This window comes from Choloepus didactylus, chromosome 7, assembly GCF_015220235.1.
Source record: "Choloepus didactylus isolate mChoDid1 chromosome 7, mChoDid1.pri, whole genome shotgun sequence".
Lineage (NCBI taxonomy): Eukaryota > Metazoa > Chordata > Mammalia > Pilosa > Megalonychidae > Choloepus > Choloepus didactylus.
The window spans coordinates 135,321,255-135,336,029 of NC_051313.1; the positions used below are offsets into that span (position 1 = coordinate 135,321,255).

At 37.6% G+C, this 14,775-nt stretch overlaps 1 protein-coding gene across 2 annotated transcripts in view; it reads right to left on the bottom strand.

Annotated features, from left to right (window-relative positions):
- KDM1B (lysine demethylase 1B) overlaps positions 1–14,775 on the bottom strand; it is a 62,119-nt gene that overhangs the window by 18,304 nt on the left and 29,040 nt on the right. For both annotated transcript variants that reach the window (XM_037842127.1, XM_037842129.1), the window contains 5 exons: positions 9,237–9,275; positions 6,288–6,495; positions 4,659–4,843; positions 818–994; positions 384–458 (listed from right to left, as the gene is read on the bottom strand). In XM_037842127.1, the coding sequence (XP_037698055.1) occupies positions 384–458; positions 818–994; positions 4,659–4,843; positions 6,288–6,495; positions 9,237–9,275 (684 nt within the window). The remainder of the gene's footprint in view (positions 1–383; positions 459–817; positions 995–4,658; positions 4,844–6,287; positions 6,496–9,236; positions 9,276–14,775) is intronic.

The window sequence follows — 14,775 nt, forward strand, 5'->3', positions numbered from 1 at the left end:
CACAAGAAATGATGAATTTCCATGCTGCTATTTGAGGTCTCAAATTACTGCAGAAGCAAGGTTTGTTTTTTGTTTTTTTAAAACCAGGTTCTCCTTCACTGTGTCAATAAAAATTGTCAAGAATTTCTGCTTTAATGCCAAACTAGAATCTCTTCTGGTTTGCTCATCAGAGCCTAAAACTGTGGGAATTACTATTTTCCTCTACCCCTTTTTTTTTTTTTTTTTGCTAAAGCAATTCCAAATTTTCTATCTTTTCTGGGGTCAAGTTGCGAAGATATATTTAGCATTCTTTACTAAAATAAGGAATAAGGTTTATAAATTTTAGAAAATATGGACCAAAGGAGCAGTTACCTCCCTGTTTCTGCCTGTGTCCCAAATCCTACCTTAATTCCAAAGTTATGTAGTTGCCGAGCCGCTGCTAATCCTGCTGGACCAGCCCCAGCAATGATGACCGATTTCTTAAAGAAAAAAAAAAAAAATGAAAGAAAGAAAAGTCCAATTAGGGCAATGTACTGTTTTAGTTGTCCTGGAAGATACCAACTGCCAAGCAATATAAGATCATCTACATTTCTCTGATATCTCTAGAAAGTGATTTTCCTAAAGGGTACAGTGTTATTTGTCCTAAATAACCCACTCCTCTCTTTCTACAGTTAGGGAAACAGCGTTTCCACTCTCAAGAAAAACACATATTCTACAGAAGTCCTGCTTCCACAACTTTTATGCTGATGATGGCATTTTTACTGGTATTAGGCACAGTAACACACTAGCATTTATTGTGACTGGCGGCGGCGTGATAGCTCAAGCTCCGGGCACCTACGTGGTGGTAATCTTTAGGAAGAAGACGCTGGTCGCTGCCGACACTCAGAACTCCCGTGTTGATCAGACCTTTTCTTGTCATAAAATAAAGTATCCTTTCCACCTCCTGAACACATCGAATGCGCACAAGACCCCGGACAATGATGTGAGGGATACATTTCTGAGGAGTAAGCGCTTCCTGTGTTTGGAAATAAAACCACATCATTTAAAAAAAAATTAAAAAACAACTCTCAGTCTTTCAAAACCTTAAACACAGAACTACCACAAGACCCATCAATTCTATTCCTAGGTATATATTTAAAATAATTGAAATGAAGTGTGAATTATGGATCCCAGGGGAAAAAAAATTCATGTCCTTAATCTTCGTTCCTGTGGATGTGAACCCACTGTAAATAGGACCTTTTAAGATGTTATTTTTAGCTAAGCCATGGCCAACTGAATCTGGTTGGACTTTCGTCTGGATTACAGGAGTCCTTTTTAAAGCAGAATAAATTCAGACACAGAGAAAGCCATAGGAGGTAGCCAGAAGTTGGAAGACTCAGAAGGGAAAGGAGAAGACCCTGCCATGTGCACTGCCATGTGAAGGAAAAGCCGAGGAACCCCAAGGATTGCCAGCAGCCAGCCCCAGAACGCCAGTCTTCAGGGAGAAAGCGGCGTTGTGCTGATACATCGATTTTGGACTTCTCTCAGCCTCAAAACCGTGAGCCAATAAATTCCCATTGTTTAAGCCAACACATTTTGTGGTGATTGTGATCGTAACAGGGAAAGTAAGACAATGTTTGAGAAATAAAAAACATGGCCACAAATGCTCACAGCAGTACTATTTAAATGGCCAAAATGTGGAAGCAACCCAAGTGTCCATCAACAGATGAATGGATAAACAGAATGTAGTATATCCACATAACAGAGTACTATTCAGTTACAGAAAGGAATGAAGTTCTGATATGTGCTAAATCATGGATGAACCCCGAAAACTTTATACAAAGTGAAAGAAGCCAGACACAAAAGGTCACACCTTGTATGACTCCATTTATCTGAAATAGCCAGAACTGGCACTGATTGTTGGTTGCCAGGGGCTGGGGATACCAAGGACTGGGGAGTACTGCCTAACGGGTTGGGAATTTCTCTTGGGGTGATAAAAAAGTTCTGGAGCTAGATAGTGGTGATGGCTTTGCAACACTGAATTACTTAATGCCTCTGAATTATACACTTTAAAATGGTAAATGTTACATTACATGCATTTTGCCGCAATTAAAAAAAAAAAACACTTCTCAGGATAATTCAAATTCATTTATCACTAAGATAATAAGAACAAAGGGAGGTTTGCCTGGTGGGGGTAAAAATAAAGAAAGGAACAAAAAGAAGGAAACAGCAATTTGTATTTTATCAGATAATTTTCCCCTCAGTGGAGAATGACTGCTCCACAGGGGCAGGCCATGGCATATTTCTGACTCAATAAACCACCCAGTAAAGGCGACTACGAGGCTGCTACTTTTACTGGCAGCGTGAAAACTGGATTCCCACAACTGATAAAACCTTGGGGACCACAAAGGAGCCTGTGGGGAGACTGCCTTTCTCTGCTGACCCCTGCCTTGGCAAGGCCTTGGTTCTTTCCAGACTCAAGAGCAACTCAGCCACTGCCTCTGCCCAGGGCCGTGAAAAGAGAACAGGCACCAAGGGGTCTCCAGCCTGGGCCTCTCCCCCTTGTCCTCAACTCCCAGCATAACCAGACCTGATTAAACACAGGAAGATGAGCATATACTTGAATTATCCACAAAAAAAAACACACACACAACATTGGCTTGGATGGCTGCAGAAGGAAAACACAACTTGTTTGTATTCACGATGCTTTAAAAAATCATTTCCAAGTCTTTGATTCTTTTAAAGCAAACATATTTGTTTTGTTCCACTATAGTATTAAATATATACCACAAATATTCCCTCCTATTCAAAATTAAAATAGAACCTGACTGACAAATTTAGGATTTTTTCTCTTTAAGATTCTTCCCTTGCATAAGTCAAACTGCAAAGTCAAATAAACTGAAGAAAAAGGAATCCAAGGCTGTTTCTGAAACAGACTTTATAACTAACTTACAGGAAATTCTCACCACAATTTTGCTCAGCTCAGCAAATGTCTACTAAGCACCTATCTCAAACTTGTTGGGCAGGAAACAGTAATTGTACGTTACTTGACCTACCCACCTAGGTATAATTCGTTTAAATTGCATTCACAGCCATAACTAAATGCAACTATCTCATCTCATCCTTGAATCTAATCCAGTGAAATAATGGGATGAAACTGGAATATAGATCTTTAATCAAACCTACTTTGGTCATCTTGCAAAATGTTCTGCATTAAGCGGTCACTCAAATAACTGCTGAAGAAATTAGTAAATAAGAAAAATACTAGGTAACCCTACTTATTTTGACAGAGAACTGTTACTGGACAACGGTGGTGGATTCTTTGCCCAATGGGCTCAAATGACCAATTCCTGAGACACCAGGGTTTCAAAGAGGGAACGAGTTTATTGTGAGGTGCAAAGCAGGAGAGCAGATGGCCTATAGGCCCCCAAATCTGTCTCCCCAAACTGCAGTAATTCTGATATTTTTACAGTATCAAAAGATGGGCAGGTTTTAGGATAATGAGCGAAATGGCTCCAGATGATGTATTTAGAGGTGATCTAATTATTGAGCATGGCCAGACTGATCACATGCTTAGTCACAGAATGTATGTAAGAAAATGGCGGCCTTAATACAATGATCGGCATGATTCTTAGTAAATAATGAGGTATAGGGGACTTGTAGGTTAAAGTCTAAGCTACTGCACGTCAGCTGAGCCCATTTTGGTTAGATCCAGCTTTGGTTAGCAAGATAACTTTGGAATTGGGGTGGGTTAGTTCAAGGCCTTTCATTAAGTAGTGATCAAGACTCCAAAGTCAAAAATCCAGATAAAATGGGTACAACTGAGGATCAGTCACAGGTTTTTGTTTGTTTATTTATTTATTTATTTTTATTAATTTTTTTATTTTTTCTAGTCACAAGGTTTTTACAATCACCAGGGCACAAGATAAAGGCTATACAATCATTATCAGAGATCAAGGCAGCTGGATAACTGTTCAGAGATTTCAGGTATTTCCCTCTGTCTACTCAAATATATCAGAAAGTAAAAAAGGAGTATCTTTATAATGATTCAGTAATCATAATCATCCCTTAAATCCTAACTTCTAGATTACAAAACTTTTGTTTGAAAACAAAACAAAACAAAACAAAAACTGGTCCCTTCTACATTTACCTTCACCCCTTTCAAGGTGGATGCTATGCTATCAAACATTTATTCAGTTTCAATATACACAAAAGCACTGCTCTTGATTGTTTGAGAATGCTGAGGTCATTAATACTTTATCTCTGCCCTCAAGGAGCTTAGAATCCAATCGTTAAAGTTTTTCCTCCTCTGGCATTGCTATTGCAATTTTTTTGGACCATATTTTGCACCTCATACTCACTTCCTAGTGAGTCAAGCATTCATTCCAATTACATATGTCCTAAAGCGGTGGCTCTCAATGGAGGCGATTTTGCTTCCATTTGGCAATGTCTGGAGATATTTTTGGCTGTCACAACTGGGAGGTAGTAGAATCATCTAGTGGGTAGAGACCAGGGTTGCTGCTAAACATCCTACAATACAGGGGACAGTCCCCACAACAAAGAATTATCTGCCCAAAAAGACAACAGTGACAAAGTTGAGAAACCCTGATCTAAACATTCCATCATCAGGTAAAGCAGGTCCTCTCCTTCGGTATGAGCACTCTGTCAAGGCGCTATTAGCCAACACAGCCTTTACTTACCTTGCAGTTAGTGTACCACAACGCCAGGATGAGGTTTCTCAAAGCCAGGTACATGGTGGGGTCTCGGGAGTACTCTGGGAACTCATAGAGCTCATCCAGCTCCATCACATCAGGCCTCACGCAGAGGGCTTTCCCACACTCGTTTGGCTGATAGAAAGGCTGGAAATAGCGGTTCATGCCTGGAACTAACAGAAGACCAAACAGGGAAATCTTACAAAACGTACCTGCCAAATTGACATCAAAAAGCAAAAACAAACTAAAATTGAAAGACTAGACAAGCTCCATACTCGATATCCTGCATAAATACTTCTGTTTCCTCTATCTAGTGAGACAAAATATTAACTAATTGAACAAGTCTTTTTCCCACCTTTATTCACAACCTTTTCATTTCCTTGGTGGGGAAATGTATTTGGAAATTAACCTTTTTTTTTGCATTTTCCTGGTTGTAAAATTAATAGATTCACAGAAGGAAATAAAAAAATCACCGAACAATGATTATCCCTGTTGGCAGGGTTACATTTAGAGGTATAATCTACCTTTAGTTCTGTTTCATTAATAGATAATATTAAGTGTAATAGATATTTGTTTTTACAAAGCAGGAAAAAAATGCATAAAAATACTGTTTTTCTAGCCTGTTTTTTTCCCTATATCATAAACATTTCCCATGTTATTTATATATGACATCAAGGGCCATACAATCTTTTGTTATTATTTAACCATTCCCCATGGCTAGGTATTTAAATTTCATCCACTCTTTTCACTATTATAAATGTCACAATGAATTTCTTTGCATATAAATCTTTGGATTTATTTCTAATAATTTATTTAGGATGAATTCCTAGAAATGGCAATGCTGGATCAAAAGGTATCTATTTTAAGGTTTGGGCACTGAAGCACACTGCCAAATTGTCCTTCATAAATATACACTCCCAGTATTAGCATATGAGTGCCTTTTCTTTCCACCTTCATTAACGATGGGGATTACCACTTTATCTTTGAGTTGCACTACATCTACATTAAGAGGGCCCAGTGTTATCTTTAGGTTACATGCCTAAAGATAAGGCCACAAGATAAAGATCCATTTGCGCAACCTAGAATGCAGTTAGAGTGCAGGTAGCGGAAGACCTAGAATTCTTGCTTCTACACCAAGAATTCTGATACAGAATTTTAAAGATTCCTTTAGAGTGAACAGTGACAGCCATGCCTGCCCTGACCTGGAGTTGTCCTTCTTGATTATTTCTCTAGTGGGGAGGTTTGTTTTATTTTAGAGTCATTTTGCTGGGATCACCAATTAGAGGCAGAAAGATTTAGAGAGAAAAGAGAAGGGCTGTCACATAGGTAAAAACTTTCTTCTCATAATTCAGAGTTCACATTATCATTAAATTATACAGCCACCCAACCTGCAAATAAAAACTCAAACACCACAGACACAATTCAAGGAAAAATTAGCTGCATGACATACAGAGACAATATGATTTGACCCAGAGTGTAACCAAACCACCAAAGTAGCAAGCTTTATACCAGTACTTAAACACACTTAAAAAGGAGCTCTTTTACATATAGCTCACCCACACGTTTCCAGGGAAAGAGGGGGAGAGGAAAGCAGGAGGTGTCAGGAGCAGCTCTCACCGAGTGCACTGGGGGCCACCTTGGAGGGTTCCAGCTTCCCGGGGCTGACGTCGCCGGCTGCCGTGCGTCTGGTGCTGGTACACGAGGGGCTCATACCCACGCAGTCGGGGTAGTAGGCAGAGAGCAGGGGCGCCGCCACACTATCTTTCAGCAAAGGCGGGAGGATGAGCATGGAGTACCACCAATGGTCAGAGACCTCCGACACCCTCTGCAATGGGGCAGAGAGGAGAGAGAGGGACAGTGGCAAACGAGAAATGCACATGCAGGTTCACCTGAGGACAGGTGACTCTCCTCATTTAGGGGAAAAAAAAAAAGGCTTAAAATACCCAGAAAGTAGCTTCTCAAGGTGGAGTTTATTCAGATATAAAGCTTTAGTCTGCTCCTCTCCACCCAGAGAAACCCTCACCGACACCAGATATGTCTCCAAGCTGCATCCATTTACTATGTCACAAGCCTGTGTTTAAGACTGACACGGGAAATTTTTTTTCATTTGGTAATGATTTATCATCCATTTGCCCTTTTACTGGGATATAAAGATAGGTGAAACTGAAAAATTGGAACATGAAAAACAATCCTCCTAAGTAGTAGTCAGCACTGCTGCTTTTTATCTAAGTTTACTAAAAAAGCATTCAGAGGGATAAGTATACTATAACCATCAAAATAAGATGTGAAATGTAGAAATGAACAAAAGAAGCTATTTTCAGTCTTAAAATGTGCAACAACATTCCAGAGTTGATTTAACACATGGAGTCAATGGATGAAAGTACCCCCATGATGATTAACTACTGCAATAAAAGTAAAATTTATTTGGCTTCTAAAGCAACTCTGCCACAGCCAGCCAGCCTTTTTTAAAGCTGATGTTGAACGTATGCTCCAAGAATTCTAAGAAACTTAAAAATCAGGAGAACCACCAGTTCAAGGACCCTTGGATGCTTGTTCTTCAGGCTCCAAGCAAATGCCATTTGCCATCAGGGATGAAGCAGAGGCTTGTGACCTCGAGGCTTACAGAGTGAGTCCAGCTTGGCTATGTGTTTTGTTTGGACTTCAGATTTCAAAATGTCCAAATATGGGGCAAGCATTTTCCAGTTCACTATAAGCCCTAACGCCCATTATAAATTACTTCCAGCTGCTTCACCCATTCAGCTTACCTGCCTGGACCCTGAAGGCATCTGAGCCTGCAATCTTTGCTCTCAAGGCTTGCTTTAGTTTTGGGAAGGCAAGACTAACAGAGGCAGGATAAGCTCATGTGTGAGTGACCCTTGACCAGCCAATGCTGTACAAAAAGGAGGGACAATATTTCAGCTCCTTCCCCAACACCAGCTCTGCCTTTGCCAACCCGCTTCCCAGCTCAGTCCCAAGAGAAGAATTAGTAAACTAAGGACTCAGATCCTGACACTACAAATGGACCGGGTAGAGGGCAGAATGCCAGTGCCTTAAAAAACATGAACTCTTAAATAACTGCTGGCCTCTGAGACCAATGGCAGCAGACTGGCAAATGTTTTGAGGAAAGAAAATGTCAAATATCTGTTTCATTAAAATGATCGAAAAAATAATAACAGAAAACAACAACAAAAAAAAGCCATGAACCCAGGCTCTTCCCTTTCTCTTCCCCTTCCCGGGCTCATGCAGCTGTGTAGGTAAACCGAGTCAGGACCCAAAAGAGGTCCTGCCATCTTGCCACCATGCCCTATCCTTTCTGAGGTGCCTCCAACCTCGCCTCTGGACTCAAACCATAACGAATAAGCCAGCACTCGGGTTCTCTCAGCATGCTCCCCATTCCTCCTGGGCACCTGGTGGTAAGTCTATCAATGTGCCATCAACAATCCCACCCTCACCTTTACCAAGCAGACCACCAAGGAAATTGTACTTGATATAGCCAACCGATTAGCAAATCCAATCAAATACCCACTACCCACTCAAAATTTAGAAACTGCAAACTGAACACAAAAATAAATAATGGCAGATGAACACCCAGGGATTCTTCAAAGTTTAAATTCTTATGTCCCATGAGTATGACACCTCTATCTTAAAGTTCAGATTCTTCTGGGTGCAAAGTGGTCTCAATACTAGGAGGCAGATGCATAAAATATTGTGATTGTACCTAAGGTTGCTTTTCCTTTCTTTCTATCATCTCATCCTGTCTACCCTAAATCTGGAAATTATTTGGGCCACTGCTTTACTGTGGGAATGTTTGAGGGTACAACCCATTATAAATATATGCATATGTGTGATATATTTTATATTTACATTACAGAATGGATTTAAAGTAGATTTACTACTTTGTCTGATAAGCAAGAGCAGCCCGAGTTGCAGACATCTAGAACAACTGCAAATTAACAATACTGTAACACAGAATGATGAAATTTTAAAATTCATTTGCTGAAACAGTCATTGGATTGGGTTTTATAGCACAAGGAGTTTGCCAACCCAGGTGGTAAAGTTTCATGAAGACCAACTAAATGTGAGGAGGTTTTGCCAGCTAGAAATGGTGCTTCCCCTTCCGTAGCTAGGCAGGGAAAGGACAAGGCAGTTACTCTAAGGTCAGAATACAAAAGAACACTTTTGCAGCTTAATCTTGGTTAAGACAAAATATGGACCTCATGTTCTTTCTTCAGAAGGATTCAAGTGGAAATAAGACCGCAAACTCATTCCTGAAAAACAAGCCTAAGTCTGGTTCCTATAGAAAGGCAAGATAATAGTCTCTTCCTTTTGATTTCCATTTAATGTAAAGCAATATAACTTTATTTTTTTAAAAGCAGAGGAGGAAATCACCCATTAGAAACACTATTGCTAGCATTTTAGTAATATAGTTACCATGTTAGATTTAAAAGTTTTTGCTCAGAAACCAAATAAGGAGAGAAACTCCTAAAACTGTGATGGTCATTTACTTATAGTATTTATAATCTAAGACACAGATAACTCCAATCTAGGATTTGCAGAAATACTCACTAGATCCTCTGGGAGTGAACAATAATCTGAGGTCTCGATCTGAAAAAAAAAAAAAAAAAGGTATAAAAAATCTTTAGGCTGGTCAGTGTTAATTAGGTTTATTTATAAAGTATAGTCTTAAGTGTCAGTCAGATGCCCTTTTCCCCTATCAGACTGGCAAAGAAAAAAGTCTGATATGCTGAAACAGGTACTCTCCAAGTATGTTCCTGTTGGAAATATAAAGGGATATAACCACTGCAGAGGGCAATTTAACAAAATATCAAAATTTAAATTGCACATGTTTACAATCACCTTGGAAAAATAATTTGATGCTGTTTTGTAAAACTGAAGAATTGCCCAGCAATTCTATCCCTGATAATTTTTCCTGCACAGGGGCAGCAAAAGAAGTACTAAAAAATGTTCAAAGGAACACTGTAATGGGGGGAAAAAAAGATAAGAACAACCCAAAAGGCCATCAGCAAAAGAATAGAGAAATAATTTTATTACATTCAAATAATGGTATACTACCCAGCTACAGCTACACCCTACAAGAATGCATCTCAAAAATGTAGTGCATGAAAGAAGTCAGACCCAAAAAAATAAATACTGATGATTCCATTTATCTAACATTCAAAAGCAAGCAAAAAAAAAAAAAAAAATATATATATATATATATATATATATATATAAAGCATTATGTGTCAGAATAAGTGGGTAGTTACTCTAGGAGACTAGGGGATGGAGACTGTTAACAAAAGGGGGCACAAGAGGGGCTTCTAAGGGGAAGGAAGATTTTCTATTTCTCTATTGGGAAAGGGCTCAGTGGGTATATTCACTGTGAAAATTCACTGAGCTATCCATTTTTTTCCTGTTTTTCTTTTTTAAACTTTTTATTGTAGTAACATATATACAACTCAAAATTTCCCATTTTAACCACTTTCAAGTGTACAATTCAGTGGTATTGATTATATTCAAAATATTATGCTACTATCACCAACATCCATTACCCAAACTTCTTCATTACCTCAAACAGAAACTCTGCACCCATTAGAGATCTATTCATTTTCACTTTGTGCATTTTCTGTCTGTATGTTATACGTCCATTAACATTACCAAAATAAACTGAATAATGGAGTAACACATGGCCTAGCAACTCTATTCCCTGGAATATTTCAGAAAACTCTTCTACATGTGCTCCAGGAGAGACGTGCATTTATGCTTATGGGAGCACTGTACGTAAAAGATCAAGACACCAGAAACAACCTTTATATGATGAACCGAGTATGGCGACACTGGGGCATCTCCACACAATGTCCTACTATACAGCAGGGAGCAGGGAAAATGAATGAACTGGTGTGTTAGGCATCAATTTGGATGCATCTCAAAAACTTTAATTTTGAATGAAAAGAACAAGTTGCAGAGAATACAAATAATGTGATATAATTCACAGCCAATATAAAAACATGCAAAACTTAACATGTTCCTTGGAGTTTCATAAATATGTCATAATATTCTAGCAAAAAGCAAGGGAACAATAAATATAAAACTCAGAACATTGTTTGCCCTTGTAAGGAAGGGAGAGGAAACAACTATTGAGGTGCACGCAGGAAGGTTCAAAGCCATTGGCAATACTCTATTTCTTAAGTGGGGGGAGGGTATATGAGAGTTTCGTGTGTTGTTTTTAATTAGAGAAGTTGTAGGTTTACAGAAAAATCATGCATAAAATACAAACTTCCCATATAACACCCTATTATAAACACTTTGCGTTAGTGTGGCATATTTGTTACAATTCATGAAAGAACATTTTTATAATTATAGTTCATCATTTACAAGAGTTTGTTTTAATTTTTTATTCCTTACATACAAATTATAAATCCTCTTTAGTGTTTATGAATTATTTCATGTTAAAACAACTGTATATACTCTGACACTAAAATTTCATTTCTAGGAACTAATTCAACAAATATACTCAAAAGTGGCATAGATACAAAGCTAATCACTGCACCACTGTTAATAATAATAAATGCTTAAAAATACCCTAAATTCCTTTCAATAGTGCTAAATTAAGTATACACATCCAGCCAATGGATTATTTGTAAGTGATTAAAGAGAAAGAGGAGATCTTTGTGAAATGATATCGAAACAACTTTAAGATATTTTATGTGACAAAAAAACTCCAAAACAGTGTGAGTAGTTTGCTACCTTTTGTGAAACAACATACATTCTTCTTAATGTTGTTCTACTAATAAACCTCTCCCCACTTTGTCCCTGAAAGACTACTGAGCTGAAAACCACAATGACTCTGGAGCAATAAACATCACTAAAATAAATATTTTAAAGTTCAGACTAAGAACAGCAATCAATTCCGACAGGAGCAGGAGATGAAGGATCTCAAGGGAGGGTCTCTAAGGGTTGAGGCGGGGAAGAGATTAATGTGATTTGATACCAGATCAGAAGCTGGAATTTAAGAAGGGCATAAAAAGGCCTCAACTGCAAGGCAGGGTGGGGGAAAGAAAGGCAAGTAAGCTTTCAGAACCTTAAGGAATCTGGACGACGGACGGACAGACAGACTTGATGTTAAACCATAGCCAACCAAATGATGAATCAAAATAAAGAATTTGTGGTAAGACAAATTGCAAAAGTAGTAGAGCCACATAACTATAAAAGTGAGAGTAAACAATGGAGGCAGCATGATTACAAAAAAAGATTATATAATCTCAGAAAGCATAAACTGAAAAAAAAAAAAAGAACATTAACAAAAAACAGGAATACGAAAAGGGAAGGTAGACAGAAGTGTCATGAAATTTACTTTCTTCTTTTTCACAGCAGGGAGTCAATCAATACAGTCCAAAACTGAAACATGAAATTTTTAAAAAAGAGTGATTCCAACTTAACATTTTCACAATATATTTTTTTACCCTTTAAGGGTTTTTTTGTTTGTTTTGTTTTGTTTTTTTAAGAATCTCCTGTTTCTTGGTATAAAGAAATAATTATCCTATGTTCAGCGACTGCCTAATTCTCTTTGGTTTGTTTTTCTTACTTTAAATTAATTTATATTAAATTCAATAGTTTTACATAAAACCAGCATGTATAATACTGTTCCTTATGATGAAGTTATTTGTCAAACTGGCCTTTTTCCTGTACCCATGCAGGAATATTCTTGAATGAATCTCACTTGATGGTCATTTCATGAGGATGACAGTGTCTTTATTCATAGATGATATAATGGGTTCATAGAAAACCCAAAGGAATCTACAAAAAAAAGACCGATGAAATTTAACAAAAGAAATGCAACAAAGTTGATGCATATAAGGCCAATATATAAAAATCAATTGTATTTCCATGTTTAGCAACAAACTACTTGAAAATAAAGTTAAAAATAAATTCTATTTAGAATCACAAAAAAATTAAATATACAGAAATAGATGTAACAAAAGACATAAAAGATAACCCCGGTGAAAACTAGAAGACATTGTTGGGAAAAATTAAAGACCCTAAAAGAGAAATATACCATGCTCATGAGTCAGAACAGAGTTCAGCAAATATTTCCTGTAAAGGGTCAGATAGTAAATATTGTAAACACTGCACCATAAGGTCTCTGTCAAAAGTACTCAACTCTGCCACTGTAGCACGGAAGCGGCTATGGACAAAATGTAAATGACTGAACATAGCTGTGTTCCAATAAAACTTTATTTACAAAAACAGGTGGGAGGCCAGATTTGACCCAAGAGCTGAAGTTTGCCAACCTCTGGCTTAGAAGACGTAAAAAGGTAAAGATTCCCAATTCTCCTGAAATAATCTATATAGTTTCAATGGCATTCCAATGAAAATCCCAAAGGCCTTTTTGTAGATACTGACAAGCTGATCATAAAATTACATGGAAATGCAAAGGACCTAGAATAGCCAAAACAATCTCAAGAAAGAAAAGCAAAGATGGAGGAACTTAAACTACCTGATTTTAAGATCTAATAAGAAGACAGTAACCAAGACAGCATGGTATTGGGTAGGGCTAAACAAAGAAATCAGTGAAACAGAGTCCAGAAATAGACACACATATATGGTCAATGATTTTTGACAATGGTGTCAAGATAATTCAAAGGGAGGTGAATATGCAAATCCAAGAAGTCCAACAAACCCCAAACAGGAAAAACTCGAAAAGAATAACACAAGATACATGGTAGAATGTATATAAAACTGTAGAATGCCAAGGACAAGGAGAGAGTTCTGAAAGCTGCAATAGAAAAGCAACATGCTATGGACAAGGGATCCCCAATAAGATTAAGTGCCAATTTTTTTTATCAGAAACCATGGAGACAAGAAGGCAGTGGGACAAAATACTTAAAGTGCTAAAAGAAAATAATTGCCAACCAAGAATTCTATATCCAGAAAGATTGCCTTTCAGAAATGAGGGGAAGATTAATTCGTACCCAGATAAACAAAAGCTGAGGGAATTCATCACTACTAGACCCGCAATACAAGCAATGCTAAGGGGAGTTCTTCAGACTGAGAAGAAAGGACACTAGACAGTAGATCAAAGTGGCATAAAGAGCTCTAGTAATGATAATTATATGGGTGATTATAAACACCAATCCTACTGTATTGTATTTTTTTGTATGTAACTTCACTTGTTACTTACTATAGCTTCTAAAACGCAAATGCATAAAAAGCAATGTCTCTGGACATACAATGTATAATGATATAATCTGTAACAAGTAAAAGAAAAAGTGAGGGGAGGCAGGGTTATAGGAATTGTATTTGTGTAGGCTACTGAAGTTAAGCTGGTATCAAATCAAACATGACTGTTACAGATTTAGGTTGTTGTATTGAGCCCCATGGTAATCACAAAGAAATTTCCTGAAAAATATATACAGAAAGAAATGAGAAGGGACTCAAAAGGGTACACTTCAAAAAATAAAATGTGAAAGTAGGCATTAACAGAAGAACTGAGGAACAAAAAGGTACAATACTTACAAAGATCAAATAAAAAAGGGCAGAAGAAAATCCTGCATTATCATAGTTACTTTAAATGTAAATGGATTAAACTCTCCAAAGGCAGAGACTGACAGAACAGATAAGAAAACATGACCCAACTATATGCTGTCTGCAAGACACTCACTTTAAATTCAAAGACACAAGTAGGTTGAAAGTGAATGTATGGAAAAATTATGTTCCATGCAAACAGTAACCAAAAGAGAAGGGATAGCTGTACTAATATCAGATACAATAGACTTTAAGTAAAAAACTATTATAATGGACAAAGAAGGACACTATATATTAATAAATGGGCCAATTCAACAAGAAAACATAACAATTACAAATATATATGTGCTGTTCCATTTTGCTAAAGCTGCTGTTACACAAAATACCAGAAATGGATTGGCTTTTATAAAACTTTCTGTAATTTTTACAAATTTACAGTTCTAAGGCCATAAAAGTGTCTAAGGCATAACAAGAGGATACCTTCACTGAAGAACAGCTGATGGCATCCGGAAAACCTCTGCCAGCCAGGAAGGCATGTGGTTGGTGTCTGCTGGTCCCTTGCTCCCAGGTTGTTTCAAAA